Consider the following 16,739-nt stretch of genomic DNA (forward strand, 5'->3'; position numbering starts at 1 on the left):
AGGGCATTCCACTGAGCAAGTATCTGTCCAAAAAGCCGACTGCTGGGTGCCTTGGATGCGTGGATAAAAGTACCTACAGGGACTTGTAACATACAGCAAACTCTGTGGGACCAACGTGCCTTAAGGGAGTGAGGACACCTTTCTGGGCTTCTGGGTGGTCAGCAGGATGAGCAAGCGAGGTCTCCGTCACCCCACTTTGCTCCAAGAGCCACATAGAGATCACGCATTCTCCCATCTCCTTTCTCAAGTGCTACCGAGGAAGAAAGCAGTTTTCTGGAATATTCATTTGAACAAGAGGCCATGATCATAGGGACCAGAAACCCAGTCAGGGGAATCCCCGGTTCTCTACGTTCTGAGGACTCCTCAGAAGGAGATTTACCTTAAAGACATGCACTGTAATGGAATGAATGCCACTTAGACCGTGATACTCCGGTAAGCACGGAAATAACTAAAAACTACTCGCGAGGTTCACGGTCTACTTCCTGCCCAGGGAAGACGACGGTGGTTCTCTGCCACTCCTGGCCACGCCGTGGACTGATGGCGCAGGAGGCCAAGGTCGGGTGGGCTTGAGGGAGGGGGAAGGCAAGGAGAGAAATCTTGGAAAAGACTCCGAAGCTCCGGCATTGTAGAACACCCAAACCAGACAGGACCCAGAAACATCCTCTCAGATGCCCTTGCTTGTATAGACACTGGAGCCAGAGGCCACACGGAAAGTCTGTGAAATCGGGGCCTCCGGGGGGCCCTGGCCCTCCTCTCCACCTGCTTCTCCTGAAGTTAATAGGGGCTGAGTCACCCCCCGCCCTGGGCACAAGTCCTCTTTCTTGTTCCTCAGACACTGAAGACCAAGAAGGAAATGAAAACATGAAAGGAAAGAGGACCAGGTGAGAAGGGAGCCCAAAGGGCCCTCAGATGCGTCATCCCACCCTGTCTGTGGGCCCCCTTCTCTGTTTCTCTTCCAGCACCACCTTCCTCCTATCCCCACGGCAGCAGCTGCTACCACACCAGGAAGCCCCTCAGCTCCAAAGTGGAGTCCATGGAACTGGCCTCCTACAGAGATCACTGTCCTTCACGAGCACAGGGCCAGTCCTCAGAAGGACACGTGAGGCACCTCAGATCCTGGCAGCTGCTGAGACCCTCTCCAGCCACTCTCCTCCTTCCAGCTGTGCAGGCAACTTCCGGCGACTCCTTGCTGCCTCCCAGTACTATCCTCTCTGGCCCCCTCACCCTACCCAGGCCGTTCGCTCTGTCCAAGAGGCCCATCCCCCATCTCCAGCTAATACTCAGTCCTAGTACCATTTTGCAGAACTTTGTGTATCCAAGCAGGTGTCATCTTATATTCTCATTGTTTATGTTGCCTTCTGTAATGCTATACTCTAAATTCCATCTCCTCTGGCCGTTAGAGGAAATGATGAGTCCGCCTGGCCTTTGCGGGGGTCTGCAGTCTGCTTCAACCACTGCACTGGGTGCTCTCTGAGGGTGAGGGCTGTGCCTTTCTCCTCCTGGTATTCCCAGATCTTAACATGATGCCTGGAGTAGGGCAGGCATTTAAGGAATGTTGGGTGGTTGGTTGGCTGGCCGGCTGGCTGGCTGGATGAATGGGTGAATGGATGGATGGATAGATGCATGGACGGATGGACAAGTAGGGGGTAGATGGGTAGTGGATGGATGGGTGAATGGATGGATAGATGCATGGATGGACGGACAAGTAGGAGGTAGATGGGTAGCGGATGGATGGTTGAGTGAGTGGATGGGTGGATGGATGGATGGATGGTTGGGTAGGTGGATGGGTGAATGGGTGGGCAGATGGATGGGTAGGTGGTGGTTGGGTAGGGGGAATGGTGGATAGGAAGGTGGATGGATGGATGCATGGATGGATGAATGGATAGACGGATAGATGGAATAGCGACAGATGTGCCCCAGAAGTAAACAGAGATAATCCATTTCATTGACAAGGGAGAAGCCTCCAAGCACAAGCATCAAGAGATTCCTAGCCAGCCTGCCCTGCCAAATGAGTTTGTCGAAAGGTAACAGGTATGCCACATCCAGAAGACCCATTTATTATAAACAACCCGGGTGGATCCCTGGTTAGAAGGAAACAATCTACCCTGGTGGCTTATAGGTGATTCAGAAAGCTTAAAAAAAGGGGGGGGGGGAGCAAATGTTTTGAGAATTTGCACTGGGAGTTCCTAGGAAAGCAGTCCTGGATCATGAACTCTGGGACAATTTGTTTGACACTCATGGAAACTTCCTTGCACCCTTGCGGCCCACAGTGCTCACCTCCCTCCAATCCTAACTACACAGCCCAGCAGGAGCTAACCAGACAGGGCGGTGACTCATCCAAGGACCAGAGCTAGGTGTGTGTGTGTGTGTGCATCCCCGGCCCCGTGCCTCGAGGTCATGCTTCGCGTCTCGTGGGCGGTGGCTGGCATCCTTGTTACTTTTCTGTGAGTGTTAAGCCTTGTCTCACCCGAGGCAGGGACCCACCCACTCCTCTCTGTCACCCATGCAACCGTCACAGCGCCAGTCTGGCACAGAGGCTGCACTCCAGAAAGAGGCTTCTGCGTCCCTGGCAACGGAGTCCTCGAGGAAGTGGGGAGGAGGCGAGGATAAGCCCGTGACATCGGATTCGGTTTCTTACCCCCACGGGCAGACCCGATCTCCTCACAGCTTTAGGAGGCTTCTGCACTTCCAGGAGGGAAGAGACTTTATCCCCCACTCCCACCCCCAGGCTTCTGTCATGGGATGAGCAGCCCTAATGTTGAGACGGAGCCTAGAAATGAGACTCCCTCTGACTCAAAGCAACTCCACGCTTCCCACCCGTCTCAGGACAGGCAAGTAGAAGGCAGGTTGGGGCAAGTGGGTCTGCATGCTCTTTAAGAATCTATCCTTCCGTTTCTACAGAAAACCAGCCTGTCAAGTTTGGGAAAACGGGCCTACCTTCTGTGCCACGAAACCCCAATGTCACCCAAGGAAAGGTGTAGCCACAATCATCGCAGAGAAGCGCCCCTCCCTCCGCCCCCGTCCGTCTCCTCCTGGGGAGGGGCGAGCGGATGGCTACAATTCTCTGAGCTGGTCCAATGGGGAGACCCCAACCGGCGCCCCGGAATCGAGACCGGGGGACGGAAGATGGGATGCAACCTGCCAGCCTCCCACGAGAGCCCCCGCCGCTCCCCCACCCAGCACCCCGGCGGCATCCAGACATGGCTAACACCCTAACACCACCATCTGAGAGGTGTCCCAAATAATTTAAGCAAGAGGAAATTGAGGCGGTTCCTTTTCACAAAGGGCTGCATAAACCAGAGCTTTTAGCCACAAAACAGTGTCTCGTGTATTCACACTCCAGTGAGCTTTCTTGAGTGAAAGGGAGAAACTAGAGAGAATCAGAGCCAGTGATCTGGGTGTGGCTCACAGCCATAGGGTTTCTCCAGGGACGCCGGGGACACTTGGGTGCCATCTGACAGCTTGACAGCTGGCACATATGTCTAGAGACGGGCCCGCTCAGTCACTGTTCGCAGACGGCCCACTGATGGGGCACCGCCTCTGGGCCAGCTGTTCCCACCACATTGCCTGTAACCCTTACCTCCATCTCACAAGGAGAGTAGTTGGGTTGGCCCCATTTTACAGATGAGCAAACTGAGGTTCAAGGAGGAGACGCAGCCTGCCCCGCAATAGGGCCAGCATGAAGCCAAGTGTGGAGTCCCCTTGAACACGCAGGCTTCGTGCCCACGAAGCGGGTCCTGCCAGCCGCGGGACGTCCGTGTGGACCCGAGCCCCCAGGCTTCCGAGAGCCCTTCCACTGAGCCTCCCCCGCCCTCTGAGGTGCAGCGGCCGGGTACCTGGAGTAGCAGGAGAGGCCGGTGCTGATGATGGTGTTCAGCACGGCCAGGGGCACGTAGTAGTCATGGAAGGTGGTGTTCACCATCACGTTGGGGATCGAATAGGCAGAGTAAGCGATGGCTGAGCCTGGGGAAGAAAAACCAGCTTTGGGCGGGAAGCCAGGATGCAGCACAGTCTGGACTCCTCGGGAAGACCAACCCCAGCATCTGGCTGAGCCCTCATTATCCCCAGGGACCATGAGCGTCCTGCCGCCATACCTTGCCTGCGCCACCGCCCCTCCCAGAACGTCCTCCCTCTCCTCCCTGCCTACCCCAATCCTACCCTGAGAACTTACTATGAGCCCAGCACGCCCACCCCCCGGGGCTTTACACACGTTGACTCGCAGAACGTTTACAATCACCCTGTGACATAAATCCTGCACTCATCCTCATGTACAGATGATGAGACGGAGGCACAGAGAGGTCTAGCAACCCACCTGGGGGGCACCCAGCTAGAAAGCGGCAAAGCCAAGCTTCAGCCTGAGGCAGCTCAGTGAAAGCCCCCACTGTTAACCACATGCCGTGGCCCACGAGGACCCCTCCACATGCTCAGATTTGCTCTGAGTGTGCACATCTCACCTGCCGATGACGCGGGGTGCCCCCGTGGGAAGGTGGATGTGGCAGGGAGGGAGGGCCCTTGCCGAGGCGAGGCATATCGCGCCAGTGCGCTGGGGGACTGGCCAGCTCACGGGCGGGTATGAGAGGCTAGGCTTGGTGTTCCGTTGCCTTAGGTCTGGGAGTCTGTGACAGAGGGGTTACCAGGGGCCCTTGAGAGACCTGTCTGCTGCAGCTTTTACTTGAAAGAACAGGGGAGATCGCTGTCCTTTTCAAAGGGGCCAGGTGTGTCCATGGGCCTGGCCCAGAAGCCCTCTCCAGCCACCCTTACCAGGTCTCCTCTGGGAGGGGAGAAGACAGTCACGGACCTGTCAGCCCAGGGCCTCAGGGGTCAGCGCTAAGCTCACCTGTTACTCCAAAGATCTAGAGAACGGTGAAATCCCGGCTCAAGGCTGAAGCAGGCCTGGGCCACACAGGTTCACCTCTGCCTCTGACCCCATTTAACAGATGGGAGTCTGATTAAAGCCAAGGGGTGTTCCCACTCAGGGAAAAGAGCCGAGATGGGATTTCAGCTGGGAACTGACTCCCGGGGCACAAACTCTTCCTCTGCCTGATACACCCGGGGGCTCCATCTGGACCAGGATGCACTTGCTGGGCGGGGGGCCAAGGTGCACGCAAGCTCCGTGGGTGGGACAAGAGCAGGGGAACCTCAGACCCTGCCCCCAACCGCGGGCGGGGGGGGGGGGGAACGAAATGACTTCCAATAAGAAATACACGTTTGGTCTCCTCCACTGTTCCTGGCACAGAGCTCCTAAAACCCCTGGAATGTCCTAAGCGAGGACCGCCACAAAGGTGTCTCTCGTTCTGTTAATGAGATGACTTTGGAAAGCCCCTTCGGGATGGGGCCTGGATTTCTGGAGACCAACCCTGTCACCAGAGGGTTGGAAGCCTCAGTCCCGCACCCCCGACGCCCGGGAGGGGAGAGGGGCTGGAGGTGAAATCAACGGTAACTAATGAAGTCTCCATAAAAAACCAAAGGGAGAGGTTCGGCGAGCTTCCGGGTGGGTGAACACGTGGAGATTCAGGGAGAGGGGCGTGCTCGGTGGGCGTAGAAGCTCCAGGCCCCTCCCCAGGCCCTACCCTGGGCGTCTCTTCTATCTGGCCGTCCCCAAGTTATAGTCTTTTATAACAGACCAGTAATCCAGTGTGTAAAGTGTTTCTCTGAGTTCTGTGAGCCGGGGTCACTGAAGCCTTGGGTCTATAGCCAGTCTGTCAACGGCACAGGTAACAACCTGGGCTTGAGATAGGTGTCTGAAGGGGGTGGGGGGAAGGGGTGGTCAGTCTTATGGGACTGAGCCCTTAACCTGTGGGAACAGTATCAGAAATGAGTTGAACTATAGGGCGCCCAGCTCGTATCTGAGAATTGCTTGGTGCCGTGGGGAACCGCACCCCTCCACACAAACACGCATTGTAAATGGTGCTCAGACCCCTTTAGGGGGCTTTCCAGGGAGCAGGAGTAGAGGCAGCTTTGGATTCCAGGCTAAGGAAAGGAAACATCCTCTTTGAGGCACTAGGGAGCCACGGAAGGTTTCCGAGCAAGGGATTGAGATGGCCAAAACCTAGTGAAATTGCACAGGATGACCTAGAGAGAGGAACAGCTGGAAACCAGGGAGGAAGTGGGGGCAAATGCCATCTGGGGGGGGTGGGTACTGAGGGTTTCCACACAGGCAGGAGAGGCGGCTGCAGACAAAGGGTCAGGGAGGCCGAGGTGGAATCCGTAGGCTCTCTCCACGGACTAGACCTCCCTTCTGTGTTCCCTGAACCGCTCCCCATCAGGCACTGGGCCACAGGCTGGAAAGCCAAATGCAAAGGAACAATGTCCCATCCTCAGGGAGCCATTCTGAGCAAGGAGCAGCAATGAAGACATCACTGACCAGGCTGGGGCCCAGAGCCACATGGAGGGGCTTCCGGTCCGGGCGCTTGGAGGGGGCCATGGGTAGGGGCCGCTGAGGCTGCCGGGGCCGAGCCTTGAAGGCCCTGCAGGGAGGGAAAGAGGAAGTTCTCTGGTAAGGTCCTGTGTGGGGGCACCAGACACCCAGGAACTCTTACAAAGACAGAAAGCCAGTGACGGGAAGGGAGGCAGTTCGGGGGGGGGGCGGCTGACCCCTGGGGCTTGGGTTCTAACCCTGGCTCTGCCATTGGCAAGCTGTGCGACCTGAGTAACTCACTTCACGGCGCCTCATTATTCTTACCTACAGGGTGGGTACAGCGATGGCCCCCATCCCCGGGGACCGACGTCAGGGTTAAGGACAGAATCGTGGTAATGGCTACCTTCCGATGCTTGCTCAGTGCCAGGCACTGTGGGGGGTGCTCCCCTTGGCTAAACTCGTCTCACCTTCATCCCACCCTATGAGGGAGATAGGATGCCCATTTTGTGGCCCAGAGGACTGAGGCTTAGTGAGGTTCAGAAACGTGCCCGCGAGCATATAATGATTAAGAGGCGGGGGCGGCCGGGCCACAAGCTCTGCCTTGTGCTGCCCCCCCTCGTGACATGTGTCAGGGGCTCAGCACGCAGCCTGCTGTGTCGTGGTTTCTCCAAAATGCCTGCTCTTATCATGGGTCTGGGGCGGGTGATCAAGGGCTCCGGAAGCCTCTAGACTAAGGAGTGTGAACTTCCTCCGGGGTCACTGGGAATCCTGAAAGGTCTCAAGTGGGCGGGGGTGCCATATTGGAAGGTGTTAGAGAAGGCTCCCAGGAAGGAAGCTGGCTGGAGTCGGGGAGAAGCAGGAAGTGGAGGGGAGGCTGTTGTCATGGTGCAGGGGGAGAGGCAGGCAGGGGGGTGTGAGTGAAGCCCACGCCAGGGAGCGATTTGAAGAACGTGGGGTAGAGACTCACTGAACGGCGTGGACAGGATAGTGGAGTTGCACGGGCAGGGGCCTGAGAGGGAGGGGACTCGAGGGCTGTGTACGGATTCGGACTTGGAAGACCGGGTGGGGGTGCGACCACCAGCCAGGTGAGTCACTGCAGGAGGGGAGCAGGTGTGCCCAGGGGGTGTTGGGGCGGGGGGGGGGAATGAGGGCCGGACATGGTGTGGACCTCAGGTGGGCGGTAAACCAGAGATGGCTTTGGGAGTGCCCGGTCCAGAGGTGTTGGGGGATGGCATGGGCACGAGGGAGATCACCCTAAAACGGGACCCCGCAGCAGCAGAGGCCCAAGGACTGATGGGGAGCTTGCCCGCTGACGGCAGAGCAGAGGAGGGGAGCCAGCAAAGGAGGGTGAGAACATGGAGAGGCCGAAGGAGAACGGGGGAGTGATGGGATGGGGGCCAGAGAAAGGGGAGTGGTTTGGGGCGCACGGCGGGGCTCCCCCCCCCCCCCCGACCCCGCATCAGAGGCTGGGAGAGCTCTCGGAAGAGCGGCCCATGAGGCCGCGGGGACCCGGCAGCCGGGAGGAGGCGGCGCCCTGGCCTAGGACAGCAGATTGCTTAGCTTGCCCAGATCCTGCAGGCCGACTGTTAAAACACGGCCAGCTCCACAAGCGTGCAATTAAACAAGCACGTTCGCAGAAGTAACGACTTCCAGTTAGTGCATCTACCTAGAGTCTCTGCACAGACAAACTTACTGCCTGATGGTACACGACCGTGTGTCTCTCCCCGCCCGCGTTCAGGGACGTCTGGCTGCAAGTTAGCCGCGATGGGAGTCGTTTACGCCGCACGAGTCGGCCAACACCACAGAGCAGGGCCCTTGTCCCCAGACGATCGGTCGTTAGCATTTGCCAGCACACCCTTGGCCCGGCTGCTTACCGGACACTCACCGGGAACCTGGATGGGGCCCCGGCGTCCCCGTGACTCTTCCGCAAGCCCAGCAACGCCTTCCGGTGGCCCCAGCTCCCAGAGGAAGGGGCGAGGAGCTTGGCCCCGGGCAGGGGAGGAGAGCGCGGGCCCCCACGTACCCAGGCTGAAGAGGTTGACGGCACCGTAGTCCAGGAAGTAGCAGATGTGCCGGGCGTTCTTGGACATGGAGTTGAAGGTATGCGCACAGCTGGACGCAAGCGGGTACACGCAGCTGGTGCCCATGTACACAAACAGAGGCCAGGAGTAGCTGTCATTCCAGATGTCTGTCACGTACAAGGCGGTCACAAACCTCCACGTGAAGAACCTGGAACACAGCGCAGCCCACTCGACCTCTGCGGTGTGGTGGGGGGCTCCCCTCACACCCCCCACCCCTCCCCGGACTCTCCGTTGCCCTGGGACAACTGAACCCCGTGTGTTCTCACCTCGGTGAAACACCAGGCGGGACGGAGGGTGAGTGGGATCCTTTTGGGGTTGGAAGTGGGCAGGAGGGGCAAGAGGAGAGCATTTAGGTTCGTCTAGTCCGGTCTTCGCCCGGCCTTGTAAGCACAGAATCTCTCTTACAGCATCTTGCCCGAGTCCTTCATTGAGCTGACACCTGTCTCCCCTGAATCTCTCCATTGGGTCAGCCCTGGTTCCCCCTCAACGGGACCGCAGGAGAACAGCCTATCCCATACCCGAGGCAGTCTTCGTAACCCTCCCCCACCTCTTTGAACGTCACATTAAATAACCTCATGACACTCAGCCACTCCCCATAGGAGTGGTCGGCCTTGTCACCATCCCTGTGGTTTGTCTATGTCCCTTTGCAGGAAGGCTCTTCAAAGAGAAGCATCCTCCCGGGGTGGTGGTGGAGGGCGGGGGGGGGGGGGTGCTTGAAAGTCTAGAAGATGCCAGGACTTTTTTCTCCCTCCTCTCCATGCTATTCCCTCACTGCCACTGCAGCCCCCATTCTGAGTGGCCTCGTCCCATGCTGAGGCTCAGCTGACCCTGGGTCTCTGGGCCCCACCTGTACACAGAGACACGGCACAGCTCTGCCTCCCGTCTGCCTCACCCGCGACCCGGGCAAGGGGGGCCCTGCCTGCAGAGTTGCCCTCCACCACAAACCACTCCTTCTAGAAAGCCGGCCCCTCTGCCCACTGGCTCTCCCACAGAGGGAGACAACAAAGCATCTTCTGGCTACACTGACCATCTTTCTCCTCCTGTCCCAGCAAACACAGGCCTTCAGCCATGTGCTGGTCTCAAAACCTGTCTTATCACCTCAAGATGACTCCCCGGCCCCACTTGGCCAGGGCGTCTCTCAAACCCTCCCCGCTCCGCGTCACTCAGTGGTGACCGCCTCTCGGGGGCCTGGCAGTGGCAGGATGTCGTACGCAGCGGGGGGCCTCAGCCAGAGTGGCTCAGCTTTAGGACCGCCAAGAAGTCGCCCCACAGGGATCTGAGCACCGGAGCTTAAGACGCACAAACAAGGATGGTCAGGCCAGCGCCCCTGGCGGCACAAACTTTAAAACAGCTGAAATCACCAGTGGTCCCTCCACGCAGCCCGAGAGGTTTGTGGCCAGATGGGGATTGGAGGGAAGAAAGCCAGGGCCGAGCAGGAGCAGGGAAAGCCTGGGGGCTGGGGGTGCTCACATCACCGGGGGTGGGGGGGGCTCTGAGAGGACCCACAAGAAGCAGGTGACCCGGCACCTCCAGGGAGAACAGGGGGCGGGGGAAGAGACCACCACCATCCCCATCTGCAAATTCTAATTTATTAGCATTTAAAGTATTTTTTTAAATGTTTTAAGTGTTTATTTTTTGAGAGAGAGACAGAGGGTGAGCAAGGGAGGGGCAGAGAGAGAGGGAGACACAGAATCCAAAGCGGGCTCCAGGCTCCGAGCTGTCAGCACAGAGCCTGATGCGGGGCTCGAGCTCACGGACCGCGAAATCATGACCTGAGCTGAAGTCGGATGCTTAACCGACTGAGCCACCCAGGCGCCCCTAATGTTTTAAATGTTTATTTATTTTTTGAGAGAGAGATAGAGGGTGAGTGAGGGAGGGGCAGAGAGAGAGGGAGACACAGAATCCGAAGCGGGCTCCAGGCTCCAAGCTGTCAGCACAGAGCCCGACGGCGGGGCTCGAACCCACGAACCACGAGATCGTGACCTGAGCCGAAGTCGGCCGCTCAACCGACTGAGCCACCCGGGCGCCCCTAGAGCTCGTGACATTTTAACCAGGCGCTGGAGCAGGGGAAGACTGGGGAGCCACCAGGAGCCCCCTGAATCCTACCAGAGTCCGTGTGCTAAAGCTCGCCCAGCTGTAGGCCCCAGCAACTCCCAGCTCCACACCCATGTGCCATGGGGGCGTCCCCCAACATCCCAGCATGGAATCTCAGCCTTCCCAACCCACCCTGGGCTTTAACGAAGCCCCAGTCCCCGGGGCTCCCGAATGAGACGGCCGGTCAAGGGGGCTGGAAGGTACCAGAAGGGCAGCAAGTGAGTCCAGATGTTGAGGGTCTCATTGGTCATTTGGAAAAGGCTGAGGACGCAGGCCGTGGCGGAACTCTGCGGATGCCGGTAGCCAAAGAGGATGCCCTGCTCATGGAACACCTGCAGGGGGCGGAGAGAGAGGGGCACCGAGGTGAGGTGAGAGGGCGGCGAGAAAGTCTCAGGAGGGGCAGCTTTGGTAGCACCTAGTGTCCTCTCGGCCTGCGCGCTTGAACCCTGAAGCCTGGACCACTCGACCCCAAGTCCTTGAGCTGTCAAGCTGCTTCCCTCTCCCCGCTCCTCTCCTCCTTCCCGTAAGTTCTAAAATCCTTCCAGATTTCCAGAAGCCCGCAGCGGCTGGAGGAGAGACGTTAAGAGCCAGACTCCCTTTGGGAGCCCAGCCCGTCTCTGCATTCCCAGGCACACTTACTCTTGTCATGAATATTGGCTGGTTTTGCACCCTCTGCCTGGGGCCTACAGCCCGGTCTTTGGGTGCCTTCCCGGTCGGAGGACGTATATGCTGTCTGCCTGAGCCGACATGCCCTGGATGTCAGGGGCTGGTGGGAAGATCTCTGCAGAAGATCCCCGCTCAGTGCCAGGATATATTCACCAAGGCGCTTCATAAAGGCCTTTTGATGATGAAGACGGTGATGGCATTAGCCTGGGACGCGGGCAGAGGGGAGGCTGCCACAGCTGGGCCTGCGCAAGCCCCCCCCCCCCCCATTGTGCGGCACCTGGCAAGTCTCTTGGTCACCACCCCCCAGGGGAGAGAGTTGGGCTGGTCAGCTCACATATGGGGGTCAACCCGCCCGGAGAGCTCCATTAGAGCCATTAAAAAGGATAACTGTACGGGGCGCCCGGGTGGCTCCGTCGGTTAAGCGTCCGACTTCAGCTCAGGTCATGATCTCGCGGTTCGTGAGTTCGAGCCCCGAGTCGGGCTCTGTGCTGACAGCTCAGAGCCTGGAGCCTGCTTCGGATTCTGTGTCTCCCTCTCTCTCTGCCCCTCCCCCTCTCACGCTCGCTCACTCTCTCACTCCCCCTCAAAAATGAACACTAAAAAAAAAAATTTTTTTAAGTACAAAATAGGTAACGTGTACTATCTCTCGAGGTTCTGAGTCAAGTGGAGAAAGTCAGGGGTTATTAGGATAAAGAGTCAAACCTGGGCCCCATGACCTTGAGCCAGCCACGCCTCTCAGGGCTTCAGCGTCCTCACCTATAAAACAGGGAGTACATTCCCTTCCTAGTTCAGTTCTGGGTTAAACTGGTCAACCAGGGGGAGGGGGACCCGTGAAGTTGGTTCATGGTCCAGTGGAAAAATACTATTTGAATTAGGTTTGGGTTTTAGCTGATTAAAGCGATTTGTTCCGGTTTCTGATTCACCGTTCAATTCTGCTGACGTCCCCGGTTTGCAGTGGACAGGCATCAGTCCCGGGCAGCAGAAATCCTGGCTCGCAGCTACGCACCCCCCCCCCCCCCCACCGCCCAGGGCTGCTGACAAGGAGGCAGGTGGGCCCATGGACTTCAGCTCTGTACCCGTGAGAGGAGGGTGGCCGTGCCCGGTGGGCATACGACAGCCCTGCAGCGGAAACTGGGGGTCTATTGTCCATCTCACATTACAGTCTTCCCTTAAAAAAATTTTTTTTTGGAGGGCGCCTGGGTGGCTCAGTCGGTTAAGTATCTGACTTTGGCTCAGATTCATGATCTCACAGTTCGTGAGTTCGAGCCCCGTGTCGGGCTCCGTGCGGACAGCTCGGATCCTGGAGCCTGCTTCGGATTCTGTTGTCTCCCTCTCTCTCTGCCCCTCCCCTGCTCCTGCTCTGTCTCGTCCTCTCAAATATAACATAAAACATAAAAAAAATTTTTTTCAAGTTTTTTTTTTTTTTTTTTGAAGGCATTGGCCTCTTATGAAAATGTAAAAATTCCAGAAAGGAGCCATTGTTATTGATGATTCACTCCTTCACATGAATGAGTTTAGCAGATCTGTGCAGGAGGAGATCTCATGACGAGGGGCTCGCAGAGCGCTGGGCATGTGGGGGGCGGGGTGGTGGCACACAGGGCGGGGTTGGAGGACAGTCTGGACACAGGGCCCACAGGTGGGCAGTAGACGGACAGGAGGGGAGGGGGAGACCACCTACATCTTGCCCTGGGTGATTCGGGACATGACTACTGTTCTCTCTTTGGATCAGAAGATGCTGACATAGTTCAAAGCCAGAGGGGAACAGACGGGCTGGGAAATTCACACTCTGGACAACCGGACCACACTTAGGAATCTTGCCCCAGACCTGGCGGGGTTACTTTACCACCAACGCCAGGATTGGGCCTATATTTAAAGAATCTCCTCTGACCTGCTATCCTGACCCCAGATAGGGATGGGAGGCCCACTAACCATGCTCTAGGGGCAAGATTTATTTATTTTTTTAATTGTTTTAAATGCTTATTCTTGAGAGAGAGACAGAGACAGAGCGTGAGCGGGGGAGGGGCAGAGAGAGAGGGAGACACAGAATCCGAAGCGGGCTCCAGGCTCCGAGCTGTCAGCACAGAGCCCGACGCGGGGCCCGAACCCACGAACTGTGGGACCATGACCTGAACTGAAGTCAGATGCTTAATCCACTGAGCCACCCAGGCGCCCCTATAGGGGCAGGATTTAAAGCAGCCCCTCCAAAAAAAAAGAATAAAGACTGGATAAAAGAGAAGGAGTCCCTCAGCCCTAGAACAGCGATGTTCTGACCTGCCCCTACCCTCCTCAACTTGAACCTCAGTTTATTAGGCCAAAATGCTAGACGCACTCTTGCCCCGAGGCCCTCTGAACACGGGAAAGGAGCGGCATTCTCTCCATCTTCCCGCCCTGGCCTCAGCAAAGTGCTCTGCACAGAGTAGATCTTAAAAGAAGACACGCGACATAAATCTAAACAACCAATGGGACATTTGAAAACAATTTTGTATTCACACCCAGTCTAACCCCACAAGGCAAATTGCAATCATTGCCTTAGTGCTCCAGAGCTGGGTCTCATTTCCAAACAGCCCTAGGTTAGCAGGTGCTGGCTAATTTGCACGGCAGGATTGATTTGTAGGAATCCACCCCGCATCCCTAGTTGTGGGCTAGGCAATTTCATGTGAAATGAAATCAAATTGTGTGTGCAGCCTATTATTTAGAAGTGAGAGCCCCCAGGTACCCGGGGTGGAAGGACAAATCAGCGGGTTTTCCTCTTAGTGCCTGCCAAGGCTTGGCTTCCCGGAAAGACCCTATGCACCTGCCAGTTGAGCCCGAAATTCCACTGTGACGATTTTAAACCCTTGGTTTTTCTAGCTATTAAACTGCAAATCACCTGGGGAAAATAATCGAACATTCCGGCTAGCAGTAAATAAGGGTGGATTCTGACAGCCGGCCAAGAGGGCCAGGCGCTGTCGGTGTGGCAACCTACATTTCCCGTCCAAATCTCAGGGAGTCCTCATGACCTTGGGAGGGAGAGCCTTTCATTGTCCCCATTTCACAGAAAAGGAAACTAAGGCCCGGGGAGCTTAAGACATTTTCCCAAGCTCCCAGGAGTAGGGGGAGCAGATCTGAAAGCTGCATGCAGACCTCAGACTTCCCTTCCTTGGCCTCTTACACCTTCATTGCTGCTGCTCAGAAGGGCTCTTGTAGGAGGCGAAGCGCTCATCTTTAGGCCTGTGTTGGGATTTGGACTGTCAGGTGCTTCTCTGAGCCTGTTTCTTCTTCTTCAGGGTTATAGGCTGTATCGTGTCCCCCACAAAACTCACATGTGGAGGCCCTAACCCCCCAGTAACTCAGATGTGACCGTATTTGGAGACAGGATTTTTTTATTTTGAGAGAGAGACTGAGCGTGAGCAGGGGAGGGGCAGAGAGAGAGGGAGACACAGAATCCGCAGCAGGCTCCAGGCTCCGAGCTGTCAGCACGGAGCCCGACGCGGGGCTCGAACCCACGAGACCGTGAGGTCATGGCCTGAGCCAAAACCAAGAGTCGGACACTCAACCGACTGAGCCACCCAGTCGCCGCCGGAGACAGGGATGATTCAAATGAGGCTATTAGGGTGGTCCTGGTCCAATCTGACTGGCGTCCCTCAGAAGAAGGGGAGACGGTAGGGGCGTGTGCAGAGGAACCACCACGTGAAGGGGCACCTGCAAGCCAAGGAGAGAGGCCCCAAGAGAACCAGCCCCGCCAGCACCTTGACCTTGGACTTCCAGCCTCCAGAACTGTGAACTTCTGTTTGTCCAGCCAGTCTGTGGCACTTTGCCACGGCAGCCCGAGCTGGCCAAGACCGGCAGGGACACCGGGTGACAGTGTCCCTAAGTCAGCGCCCCTCAAACGCTCTTGTGCAGGTGTCGGCAGATCGCCTGGGGTTCTTACGGCGAATTCGGTGGGACTGGGGGAGAACGTGCACTTCTCGCAAGGTCCCGGGGCATGCCGCTGGTGACGCTGCCTCTGGTCACAGCCCGTCCCCCGCCTCCGCATCCGACGGTCACTTCCCTGCCCAGAATCCAATTCATTGCAAAAGGGGGACAAGGTGCGCCTGAACACATGGGCATTAAAAGCCAGAGCGGGAGAGAGAGACCAGTGAGGAGTTCAGTGAGGTGTTTGTGGGCGGAAGGCACGGAGATTATGGAGAAGGAAAAGGGAAGGCCGCTAGCTGATGCATCAGTTATAACCTGCCATTTAGTGAGCGCCTGCAGGACTGAGCTGGACGCTAAGCCACTGGCTCGTGCAGGACGGGCCGTGCTGAGCCCTGGCAAGAGACAGCACTTAGGATCTCAATTAAAATGCCATAAAACCGCTTATACACAAGTCACATGCAATTACGAGAACCACAAATACATTGAAGTGACAGCCAACCGTTGTTGGCATTAAGCGATTACAATTACAGGTGAATGTAATTTAGGACACTGGGGTCGCGTTTTTAAAAACAGAAGTGGCCAGTGTTCAGTCCAGTCGAAGGATGCTTTTTGTAAATGCACCACAATAGTCATAGACAATGAAGCCGGGGCGCCTGGGTGGCTCAGTTGGTTAAGCATCCGACTCTTGATTTTGGCTCAGGTCATGATCTCATGGTCATGGGATCGAGCCCCGTGTTGGGCTCTGTGCTGACAGCGTGGAGCCTGCTTGGGATTCTCTCTCTCTGCCCCCCTCCCTCTCTCTCTTTCTCTCTCTCTCTCTCAAAATCAATAAACATTATATTAAAAAAAAAAGAAAATGAAGCTAAATTTCTTTTGGCTGAACACAAAAGATGTATAAAAAGTCAACAAATTACCTATCACCATCTAGGACAGAGGCTCCCAAGGACATTAGTGATTTAACGGACAGGAACGTGAAAAAGGACACATACGATGTCTTAAAAAAATAAATATTGCTCAATGCAGGTTGGGCGTACCGGGGTGAAAGGTCCCCTTGAATGGCCAGCACCATACACAGCACTGACCTACGGAAGAAGCAAGGAAGTTGAGACAATGGAACATTCCACTGGTTTCACATTTGTTGTAAAAAGTAAGTCTTTGATTTAAGAACTAGGAAAACAATTTTCAATTTTGGGCACTGACTGAAAAACCTGCCATGGGCTTGGTGTGGTAACATGACTGGAAAGTCTACGGCAGGCAGAATAATGCGCCCCCCCCCCAAAGATGTCCACACCCTAATCCCAGAAACCGTGACTACGTAAGGTGACACGGCAAAAGGGAAATTAAGGTCACAGATGGAATTAAAGTTGCAAATCAGCTAGCTTTAAAATAGGGAGATTGCCTGGATTATCCAGGTGAGTCCCGTGTGATCACAGGGTCCTTAAAGGAAGGAAGGAGGAGGCGGCAGAAGAAAGGGAGATGTGGCCGTGGAAGAATGGTCAGAGATGCTACCTGCCTGCTCTGAAGGTGCAGGAAGGGGCCAGAAGCCAAGGACACACGTGGTCTCCAGAAGCTGGAACAGGCAAGGAAACAGACTCTCCCCTAGAGCCTCTACCAACACCATGAGTTTAGCCTAGTGAGACCCATGT

General features: G+C 56.4%; 1 protein-coding gene across 9 annotated transcripts in view; it reads right to left on the bottom strand.

Annotated features, from left to right (window-relative positions):
• Positions 1 to 16,739, bottom strand: part of PAQR5 (progestin and adipoQ receptor family member 5) — a 78,482-nt gene that overhangs the window by 12,308 nt on the left and 49,435 nt on the right. For 8 of the 9 annotated variants that reach the window (XR_008417032.1, XR_008417033.1, XM_053888908.1 and 5 more), the window contains 3 exons: positions 10,738 to 10,865; positions 8,382 to 8,587; positions 3,837 to 3,963 (listed from right to left, as the gene is read on the bottom strand). Coding sequence is in view for 7 of the 9 variants with exons in the window: in XM_053888908.1 (XP_053744883.1) it covers positions 3,837 to 3,963; positions 8,382 to 8,587; positions 10,738 to 10,865 (461 nt within the window). In the remaining 2 variants the exon portion in view is untranslated. Of the gene's footprint in view, positions 1 to 3,836; positions 3,964 to 8,381; positions 8,588 to 10,737; positions 10,866 to 11,172; positions 11,323 to 16,739 lie in introns of those variants that run through there. The other variant, XM_019441635.2, reaches the window with a different exon arrangement.

Source organism: Panthera pardus, unplaced genomic scaffold, assembly GCF_024362965.1.
Source record: "Panthera pardus isolate Hobbes unplaced genomic scaffold, ASM2436296v1 HiC_scaffold_24, whole genome shotgun sequence".
Taxonomy (NCBI): Eukaryota; Metazoa; Chordata; class Mammalia; order Carnivora; family Felidae; genus Panthera; species Panthera pardus.